This window comes from Lepeophtheirus salmonis, chromosome 2 (genome assembly GCF_016086655.4).
Source record: "Lepeophtheirus salmonis chromosome 2, UVic_Lsal_1.4, whole genome shotgun sequence".
Taxonomy (NCBI): domain Eukaryota; kingdom Metazoa; phylum Arthropoda; class Copepoda; order Siphonostomatoida; family Caligidae; genus Lepeophtheirus; species Lepeophtheirus salmonis.
Window position 1 is genome coordinate 4,111,039 of NC_052132.2, and position 12,024 is coordinate 4,123,062.

Consider the following 12,024-nt stretch of genomic DNA (forward strand, 5'->3'; position numbering starts at 1 on the left):
TTCATATTAAATCTAAAGTTATGTTAACTAAAAGTGCCAAATCCGATATTGCTCTTCTCAATAAATCAAGTTTACTGAAATCCCAAAGAATGTTTTATAATTTATCCCAAATTTACACTTGCATTTTGAGTTAATAAAAATTTATTTAAAAAAACACTACAACATATGCACTAAAAGTAGTAAACAAAAAAAATGAATTGAAATATTAGAGGCCAATTTCTCAAGAACTAAATGTTGAGTCTTAATAAAAAGCTTTTCCCATTTTTTCACAAAAATTATTATCGAGTAAACTCCTTAGCATTATATTTTCCATTTTTTACAACATGAAGTAAACAGTTAAATGACATTGAACTCTCTCTATATCTTTCATTTGCCCATTCTAAAAATTTTAAGGCGAGGTTTTTTGATGACATATTTTTATACAAAATCATCTGAAAATAGTTCCCAGTACAACTTTTATTTAATGTGTGAGCTCTAATAATTACCTCAATACGACGACTAAATCCTTTGCAGGCCTTGACTATGTAGTCAGATATAAGTTTGGTCCACTCCTTCTTGATGGAAGCTTCTAGAGACTAGACACTGTTGTCTAGAGTAGCAAATATCCTCTCTCTAGACGCATCTAGAGAGATTAGTCCAAGGGGTTCGTGTCTAGCGTGGAGGGCGACCAAAAGATCCACAGTATGGAAAGTTGACTCTCAGGAAGGTCTTGGTTATAGGAGCTTGATGACATGGACCTCCATCTTGAGTTAAAAAAAAGTTATCCCTGAATTTTTTCTGGTCCAAAGTAGCACTTTATTATCCAAAAACTGGGAATAGGCATCTGCATTAAGCAGCTCCTTCCTCTCCAAAAAAAAAATTGGGAGTAGCTTTTGCCTGTGCTGGCCACAACAACGCCCAATACCATGGACCATTGTGGCGGTGAATAAACCCCTGGAAAGATAATCAGCGACATGGCTGCACCATGGGGGATATGCCACGTGAGAGAAGCTTCAATATGTCACTCCTTACATAAAGACATTAAACTTTACATGACGAATCTTGAGTCACAAAACAAATCTTTCATCGAGTTTGAGAACAATAGACGTTTAAATTTATGGACTAAGATTCCTAGGCCAGATAGAATAAACGTAATACTTGTATAATTATACTTAATTAGTACAGCTCCATTCGACCAATCCAAGAAACATTTTTTTTAAAACAAGGCGTGGATCAGTTACTTCATCACATTTCATTCGTGTAGAACAATGGTTATGAAAACTTTATACAGAGTGTATATTGTAAGAATACTACAAAGTGCATCTGAAAAGGTTGAGGGGCGAACAATTTAAGAGCCACTGAATTAGAGTATTGAAAAGTTATAAATTATGACTATTTCACATCCTTAACTTTTTTTATTACCTACTGCATATATACATTAAATTATTGGATTCACAGCTCAAAAAAAAATAATATATATATAAACTGTTTCCAGGTATGTAAAATGTACATACATAAAGTTTTTTAGTACTTTTCTACATATTAAATTAAAAATCTTTTTTTAAATAAAACCATTGTTGCTACTACGTTAAATCCATTTTCGAAATCTTACAAATATATGAAATATTTTGTTTATATCGTATCCATTGCAAATGATCCCATGTTATATGTTAAAAACAACACTACATAAAGAAATTCGAAGTTAAACTTAAGTACAGTACCTACATATTAATTTACCTAAATAAACAATTGCACATATAAAACTATACTTAACCCCTTATCGTATTTTACATGAGATGTCTCTTTTTTAGTTTATATATTTTTTTGGAGGGGGGTGCAACAAACACGGTATCTCGTAATAAAAGAAGCAAAAAAATAGTTCAATAAAACATAAATAGTTGAGAATGGACTAAGACAGTGAGCTCAGACATGGATTAATGTGCTTCAAAAGATAACTAGTTGGTATAAATTGAATTTAAAGTAATAAGGCCTCAATATGTCAATTTTTAATTATTTCCACTGGATATTTCTTTGATTTAACTCAAATATCACTGTTGATCATTGGCATCAAGTTGTATTCCTTGAGGTGTTATGTCTTTTTTTAATGCCATTTGATAAAGCTTTTTTTTTAAATTTATTGGAACTTTGTCCATTTTATGAAGAAAAAATATCGACTTTGAGATCCAAAAATTTAAAACGCTCTATTGTCTTTGTGATAAGCGGAGATCAAAAATTCATAATGTCTATAAGTGTTCCTATAAATAGAGTATGTATTAGGATATTTGCCTCATTACATCAATTTGACCGCTAATTTTACTTTAGGATCAAGGTTTGATCTTATCCTTATTTATTAGTATAAATAATTGGTAGAATACTCAATTTGGTTATCAGTCAAAGAGTTGCAAACTATTAACATTTGTTACTAAAGCAATTACCTTCCATTAATTGCAGAGTGTTTAAGAGGATTTATCAATTAACGTAGAGATAGTAGTATTGTTAAAATATATCCGAAAACTAGATACTCCTACCTGAAACCAATAAAAGTACACTTAATTAGGACTCCAGAATATCTTAGTATTTTACTTAAACTAATAAGATTCATAAGCTGAATGGCCCTTATAAATCAACAAGAAGGACTAAACCGTCGATGTGAATCTTCAGATGAAAATATCTAAGGCGTGACTCCCATCACCTAATTCCTCAAGTTTATAAAAAAAAATTAAGGGAATTAATACGAATTCATATTTCAAAAATGCTTAAAGGAATAACATTTCGTATTCAGCGATCAAATAGCTTTCAATGTGGAATTTTTCCAAAACGTTACTTAAATTGTAGTTTTTGACACAAAAGAATAATCTGGTTTCGGACTAGATATGTTAAATATTGAACATTTTAGTATTTAAAATAATTAATATATATTTCTGTGACAGTAAGGTAAATATGAAGGGTTATTTTATGCTATTGATACTAGATTGTATTTTTTACTCTCATATATCTGCATCAACTTCAATTGTTCAAAGATAAAAACATTAATTACTTTTTTAATAAAGTAGGTAGAACATGTCAATATATATATAATTTTTTCTATATATAGCATTTTTATCGACGTATTAAATTGCATGGTTAATCAAGGCAACGCTATCTTTTGATACTCTTAGTTGATATTTTTACTATATAAAGTAGACATATCGTAAATAACTCTTGATTAAACTTCATGAAATGGCTTTAAGAATGTAAAAAGACTTATACATGTACTAAATACTACTACTTAACGCCATTCATAAACAGATATTATATTTAATTAGACAAGACAAAAGTTAAATAATTAGGTCAAAATATCTATTTTTTTCTCTGTTGTAATAGGTAATTTATTATCTACAATATATAAATAAGATTATATATATGTATAAGCATATATTTAATATATTTTTCGGTGAGATATATAATAAAACTAGGCATTAGAGTAGGGGCAAGGTGGTAATTTTTTTTAGCGTTATCACAAAAGAATTTGTAGTATAGTAAAGTTAATTTACCCAAATTAGTGGCAGGATATTTATTTTATTTAAAACAATGAAGTAATACTTTTATTCCCCCAAATTTTTCTAAATCACTCCATTTTGTTGGTTCGATAATGCCGACCAATAGTAGACTACTTTCCTTATTTTTAATGAAAATTAATTGTTATTATTATAAAACTTGATTGTTTATTCTTCCTAAAAAGACTGGCATCATCAATGCTGATAATTCATGGAAATCCCTTATTCTCTAACAGACATATCTAATTTTATAATGACTAGTTAAAAAGAATATCACTGTCTTTTCTAGCAGGTTATTTAAATTTTCTATTCAAACTTAAAATATATTGTAAAGTGTGAAGATAGTCTTTTATTCAAAAGAAACTTATTCAAAATGTATATTATTCTTTATTTCCAATAAATGAAAAATGTAATACATTTTTCGCTTTGAAATATTGACTTCAGAAAACATAAACTTCTCAGATAGTTTCTCTAAGATAAATTAGAGCCGTTAAAATTTAACACTTGTATTGTTCTTTGAATCTAAAACTCTCCAGAGATTGATAAGGGTTTTTTTATTTTAACCCTCTTAACTGCAATATTTTACATCCCGACATAAATAAAAAAGGCTTCTTTTTCCATTGATTCTACATTTTATATTCTATCATTTTCAGTGTGCTCCTGACACTTTAAATTAGAATATATGAAACTCTTTAATTATTTTCATAATGCCTTCTTTAGGACTTATTTGTAAATGAAGCCATTTTTTATCGAGGCTCAGTGAATATAATTTAATGTTTTTCTCAAAAAAACTCCTTTTAATTTTTTGGATTCTACGGAACAAATTTTTTTTCTATTTAATGTTTTCAATATAAATATAACAATTATATATTGCTAAAACCACAAACTCAAGTTGTTACAACTATTAAAAAATAAGAATTTATTTTTTCTTATTGTTTTATATTTAAATAAATATTTATTAAAGCAAAATGGATTAAATAGCTAAAACATAATACAAAGTTATAAATTTATAATTCCACTGTTTACTAAATAACAAAAAATATGCTCAATTTTTGGGGTTTCTTTTTTACCCGCTTCACTAAACGCATTTAAAAAAGGATGTTCACTAATGGAGGTTTACTTTCGCTTAAATGTTTAAGTTTGATATTATTGAAAGTTTTGGTATTTATATTTATTAATTATTAATATTAAAATATACTTTAAGTTTTATATATAATTTAACTTAAGTCTGAACGGGTTGACCATAAATTTAACTTTTTTGAATATTTTTATACTTTCATGGGCTTGGGTGATTAATACACAAATATTGATTTAATTTGGGAATCTGTGGTAAACCCTTGATGTAAAAAAATAGCAATTTGAAAATATAAATACCGACTTCAGCAAGATTATGTACTCAGTCATAGTTTAAAGGAAACTGTGATAATAATCGATTCAACTTTGGACTTATGAAATATTACGTCCCCTTTTCCTCTGGTTTTGAACCCAAAAGTAGTTTCTTGAGAGAAGGTAAATAAATTCAACTACGAAAATAACGATAATTTAATGAGTGCTATTGTTTGAAAATATAATGAAATTCCTACAAAAATAATCCGTAATTACCGCAAAGAATTCAAAAGATGATTGGAGATTAGTAAGAAGGAGAATACGTGGAATAATTCCTGAATATATTAATTATACTATAAAATGAAAGTTTTTTCATTTGTAAATACTCATAGTAATCATTAGAGTAATCTCTATTTTTGAAATGAAATAGTATATAAACGCATATTTAAAATTTGATTGTGGCATATCTAAGAATTACAAAATAGTTTTAGCTTTACTCTATGTCTTTTAAAATTTAAACACAATCAATTAAAAGATTATGGCTAATTTTATTATTAGGTTTCAGTAATATGTCAGGGGTATCTGCAGGATTTTACTTTGGGAGACAAAAAACTTAGATTTATTTGGAAAGGCTGATTTTGACCGAATGACCTTTTTAATAGAAGCTAAGTTAAAAAAAAATTAAAATACCATTATCTGAATATGCTTTTGACGCAAAAGGGGAAGATGAGGGGGACTAAAACACCTCAAACCCACCACTTGTGAATGCCTTGTATATTAATATTGTAGAAAAATATGTTAAACTTTGAAAAGTTCTCACAAAAAAGCATTTTTCGTCACAATGCGAATAAAATTGAAGGAAGATGAGTGCGCAACCAAAATTTCAGTTATTATTTGTAATTGATGTGACAAATGAAGATGAATTTTGTTGCCTTTTGACAAAAACAGTGTGAGTGTTTCAAATCAATGTAAAAAAATTTGTAATCAATACACAAATGAGCAAAATCTGTAGGATAACACTGATAAGTTTTAAAAAGACTTTGAGTGAATCAAAAACTATTTGTGTAAACCTTGTTTTTGCTACTACATTCTTGCTTTAAATGTTTAATTTCAAAAATAATTTCTATTCATGATAGATACTTTCATATTTATTTTTTGTTTGTTTTTCTACAAAATGGATAAATTCAAATTGAATTTACAACTGATAAGCTTAATTTAACGTTAATATGTGCCTATTTACATGTTAAATATGAAAAATCTCTCACATAATCCTCCTTTCATGGAATATATTTTCTTCTTTTATCTTCCGTAATCTTGTTTTTGATGTTGTATTTTGATAAAATTGAAGTGAAATATATTTTATAATTTCTTCAAATATATAGATAGGTATAAGTAGTTTTAAATCTTGTTATTCAATCGAATATTTTAATTCGTAATATATGTATATTAGAGAAAGCAATGAAAAAAAAGTATTTTCTTTTCTATCCTTTGACGATAGTTTATTTTATATACGTCTTAAGTGATTTGTTATCGACCAATTTGGACAAATAGTTTGATATCCAAAATGCCAGGTTTTCTCCCAATTAAAGAGTGTTTGAATAATATTTATTATCCTAAAAAGAACATATGGTATTTTGGGGTATTAAATTACATTTTACACAAGTTTCTCACACATCTACAAACTTTCAACAATAGTTTAATATTTATTATCAGAATTTTTTTTTGGATAAAACTCGCTTCAGGTTAGTCTCACTTTGCTGACAAAAACATGGAGGTATAAAGTTCCATAAAATAAAAATTATACTCAATAATATTTATATTAGATTATGGGAGGAAAATTTGAGTGCAGTTCAAAAACTCCAAAGACTTTTAATATCTATACACTACTGGTTTTGTAATTGAATTATCACAAGTTGGCAATTTTCGTGTGAGTTTCTATCAACAAAGTTATTCAATTAAAATATATTTTTTTCATATTTATATATCATTAATTAATTACTTTTAGCTTATTTCTGTATGATTCATTATTTATTTATTACTTTTTTTTTCTTTTAATGACAGAAGACATGCTCACAAATGTAGAAATGAGTCCCCTTGCACTCACACTCCTAGGAATCGGTTCCGGAATAGCTTTAGTTATCATCCTTGTAATGGTGGCAATAAGAATACACTCTAGTCGCCAATGGTCCCGAAGAGGAAACAACAATGGTCCTCGAAGAAGAGTCACAGAGCCACACTCAAGCAAGGTAGTTGTAACAACAATTGAAGAGTTGGATCAGCTAGAACCAGGATCCATTGTGAATTCAGATGTGGAGGGAGGCTCTAATGTTGGGCATGGAAGTGGAGCAAGTATTAACAATCCGGATATTGTCCCGTTTATCTCATCAGGTATGGGTGAATGTATGTATCATTTATATATATTTTTTTGGCAATTAGTTAGACATTATCAATGCGTAAAATTGTATAAAATATGAAATAGAAAGCGTGCTACAGTTTTTGACAATCCGAACTATGATTTTTTTATTCTACAAAGTTATTTCCATTTGGATGAGATAACTGTTAAGTATTCAGTAATAGCTAGTGTGTGTGCTCATGAATGACGAAAGAAACAGTGAGGATTTTTCGGAAGGAGTAATAAGTATAAGTAATTTTGTATCAGTCCTTATTTAGTTCAGTCTCGGTTTAATAATCAGTTTCAGTACTCACAGTCCAAAGAACCCATAGTTCTAAGGACCAATCCTAAGAATGGACTGGACTGGACTAAATTAATAAGGACACTTAGTGTTGTGTACAACACTAAGTGTAAGTCTTCGTTAGAAATGGATTAGAATTGAGAATCGACACGAGAATAATTCTTAGTTATGTTCTAGCTAGAATGTAGTAGGATTTCTGTTGGTTGCCCTTCTCTTAAAGCACCATACAGCTATTCAGCGGCGCTAGAATGTATTTATAAATTGGGGTTCAAATTATATAATATAAACGTAATATTATAACTTTTATATATTATAAAGAATTGATCTTATCTAGTGGTTCACATTTTATGATTTTCAATTTTTCAAGAGTAAAATTTTAACGAGAGGTTTTGTGATGACATTTAATTTACAAAATCATCCGAAAATAGGGCTTTGAACAAATTTTATCAAATACGTGAGCTCTCAGTTCTAATAATTACCTCGATAGGAGACCCAAATCCCTTGCATATTTTGACGATGTAGTCAAATTCGAGTTTGGTTCACTCCTTCTTGATGGATGTCTCTAGAGACTGGATACTCCTGTGAGGAGTAGCACACACTCTCTCTTAAATATACGCCCAGATAGAGGAGCCCAAGGGGTTCGTATCTGGAATGGAGGATTATTTTGAAATCCCAAGCCCGGAAAGTTGTCTTTCATGAACTCCTGGGTCTTTGTGGTGCAATGACACGGAGCTCTGTCTTGAGTGAAAACAGTGTCGTCTCCGAACTTGTCTTTGGCCCAAGGTAGCACTTTCTTATCAACAAGTTTATATGTAAGCATATGCCACTTCTTCTTCTTCCCAAAAATGGGAGTGTAGACTTCACCTTTGCTGTCCACCACGCCCAAGACAATGGTGGCGGCGAATAAGTCCATGGCACGATAAACAGTCGTAAGGCTGCACCAAGCTCCTTGTTTATGGAAGTGGGAAACATGAGGCGTGAGATGAGCTTCAAAATCACGCCTTTGCTCCTACATTTTATTCGTTCTTGATTGTTTTATTTTTAATGAAGTTATAACTTTACATAAAGAATCTTGAGTCACAAAACACCGAACAATATCACCGAGTTTGATAAGAATCAACGTATAAATTTCGAATTGATTAAAATTTAAATTAACTGTCAACTAGATAAGATCAACCTTGTATATTAGTCCAAAAAAGTGGAGGACTATAATCATATTGTTCCGGCGTCACTGCAGCTTGTCTAAAATAAAAAGGCATGACAGCTAATTTACTTTACTCTAAAATATTATCAAATTGTCATGGTTATAATGTCATTTTTCGGTTTATTTTCTTTCAGCACGGCAGGAGGTCATATTTTATACACCACTAGCATGATATATTCGTACTTGTTTAATATTTATGTCTAATACGAGGGTAAAAATGAAATAACACATTCAATCAACGAGAATTCCATTTACGAGTGTTTACAGAATGTATTTTGTTGGCACTACAGCACAAAGATAAAGTAACATGGTCCAATAAAAATAATTAATTTTCAAATTGCTAAAGTTGAACAACACAAAGGAGGGAGTCAATGACCTCAAATTTTGTAATGGATTAATATATATTTATATATCCAATTTCTTCCATTAAAATAATAAAATATTAAGAAAGCAACTTATTTTGTTCCCTTTTAAAGACAAAGAATGACAGTTCTCAGTCTTGGTAATACTCTAACTTTTGTCATTTTTCTATTTAATGAAGGGGGAGAAGAATACAAATTAATATCATCAAATAATAAGGAGACTTATTCTGGGCCTCTCATCATCATTTATTTATGTATTATGTCCCAATATTGCAATTTGAGAAAATTATTTAATTTTGCAATATAATTTACGTACTTTTAACAACTCTCTTTAATAAAAAGACGAACTTACTTCACATTGAGGATATTTAATTAAAGTATATAGAAGAAACATCACTTAAATTGGACAACCATATTTTCTGCTAACTATTTATGTATACAAACTTCTTCAAATTCGAATAAAATAAACGTTCTATCAATAATTTTAATCCAAATAATCAACTTATAAAAATTGCAGTATTGTTTATTTTTTCCATAACAAACTTAGTGAACTGAGTAAAAAATGAAGACCAAAAGTCAATAATATTTGAAAACATGATAATACATTGAATTATTATACTAATTACATCATTTATATTATATATAATTTTGTTTTTACTATTCCATCCATTTTGCAAACAAAAATATCAATTAAAATGTTATAAATCATTTAATGAATATAAGATATCGTTAAAAAAAAAAATCTTATTTTAATCTCAACAAAATTGGTTTGAGATTTGACAAAATAAAGTTTGTTATTTTTATAATAAAAAAATTAAATTTTAATTTTTAGTAAAAATACTAGTATAATATATTCATTAATTTTGAGAATTTTGGGATTTTAATCAATATCAAATCAATTGTTTTGATGAGGTTGTACGTATTATATTAAATATTGGGTACAATTTATATTTCCTCATATTGTAAAAAATAATCATCAAAAAATTAAGCAATTGAACAATTTTAAGCAAAATACATAGTTAATTAGAGTAAAAAAACCTCCATTAAAAATTGTTAAATATAAGAATAAATCCTATTCACTTTAGCCCCTTCGTACTAATAAGAACTCAAAAGCTCAATTCTATATAAAATAATTTTATAAAATATTATCTCAAAGCATCTTTTGTGAATATATATTTTCCAAAGCAAATGTGCGTCTCCCACTACTCCAACCCATGATAGTGACTGACTTTATTTCGAAGAAAACGTTCGAATTTTGTCATAAAGAATGAAACCTCCCCACTACTTCCACAATCTGATTATTGCGTATGATAACAAAGGAAGTTGTGTGGCTGCACCTTGAATTATATTAGGATATTTTATTACTATGTAACATTAAATGCTGGCTACAGAAATATAATCTTTTTTTTTAATATTGTAGAAGTTTGATTATTTGGGTGTTGGAATTGCTATTAAGAAAAGAATCCTTCAAAAATAGAGAATAAATTCCCAATAGACCATTGTAATGACGAATCTATTTTTATCATGACATTACCTTGCCGAGGTATACTAGGTAGAAACTTAAAACTTACACACTTGTATTTCATTGTTTGAGAGGTTATGTGTGAGGAAATTAGAACTGTCTATGATCATATGTATAGGTAGCCATGTATCTCAAGCACCTGGTGGTTTTTTTATTTTTTAAATCCGACATGAAATTTTTTGCAGCTCACACAAAGAGGTAGTCAGGCTGACGGGAATAGCGTGTAATACCGTCCACAGTGTATAGAAAAAGCCTAAACCATAATGATACCATAAAGAGGGTGAACGCTGTGTAAAAATACCAATCATTAATACGGATGCCCTCAAATACGGCTCCTTATCTGATTCTCGAAGGGTTACAAGCTCACAGCAGCCATGTACATGGACGTTTTTATGCCAATTTTCTTCCCTGAGTCCAAACAAATTTTAACGATGGAAAAGTCGTCTTTTTGTAATACGCCGTAATACTTTTGTAATAAAAGACCTTCTTAGCAAGGAATATCGCTTCGTAGGAAAATAGAATGTGGTTACTAACCAATGTCAATACCTTTGACTTTTCTTTCATGCTGCACATCGAGAGGAGGGCTGTAGCATTCGTCACCCGAACGTTTAAGTCATAAAAGCCTCTATTAAGGAAGAGTTGGCTGCCTTGACCCCAAACTTCATTCCCAATACTTTTAATTATTTTAGTAAGATACTTGTCCCCATATGTGAGGCCAATGGCAGCCGTGAAATAATTAATTTTATATTGTCTATGTATCAGAAAAGTATTCATACTAATGTTTGTGCAAGGTGTAACTTAAAAATAACAGGCGACTTTTCTTTTGTAAGTTTCAAGAATCCACCCGGTTAGTTACCTTTATTTTTCAGTTCAATAAAAATCAAGGTATGATTTATTTCTGAATACATTTTTGAAGAGAAAGTAGATTTTTGACTTAAATATTGATTTTACGAAAATATATTAATCCATATTTGAAATGAAAATAAAAGTTTGTTGAAAAAATATCTCTTTATATATTATATTTCCATATTTTTTTAGTGTTCCTTCGAATGGTCAAATAGATTTGCAGTAATAAATTATAAGTAAAGTTATAGAATTACAATTACACCATCTGACCTAGGAATGGTCTTTCAAGTTCAGTATATTTCATTTCTCCAGGAGTTAACCTAAATCAAACCTACACACATTTAGTTCGAGAAAATAAATTATGTAGAGCACATTGTCCACAAAGCACTATTTCATATCTTTTCTTAGTTATACATTTTTCAATCTTATAAAAAGAGTGAAACTATCCCAAAAGCAAACTTCAAAAATACTCAAGTCCAGATTTGTAAAGCAAAACTACTGCTAAATTTGTGATCATTTGGACTTTGAATCCTATAATTATTTTTTTTAAATTAAG

General features: G+C 29.1%; 1 protein-coding gene across 2 annotated transcripts in view; it reads left to right on the plus strand.

Annotated features, from left to right (window-relative positions):
• LOC121132586 (neural cell adhesion molecule 2) overlaps positions 1 to 12,024 on the plus strand; it is a 287,177-nt gene that overhangs the window by 258,203 nt on the left and 16,950 nt on the right. Inside the window, exon 10 of one of the 2 annotated variants that reach the window (XM_040728015.2) lies at positions 6,903 to 7,241. In XM_040728015.2, the coding sequence (XP_040583949.2) occupies positions 6,903 to 7,241 (339 nt within the window). The remainder of the gene's footprint in view (positions 1 to 6,902; positions 7,242 to 12,024) is intronic. The other variant, XM_040728016.2, reaches the window with a different exon arrangement.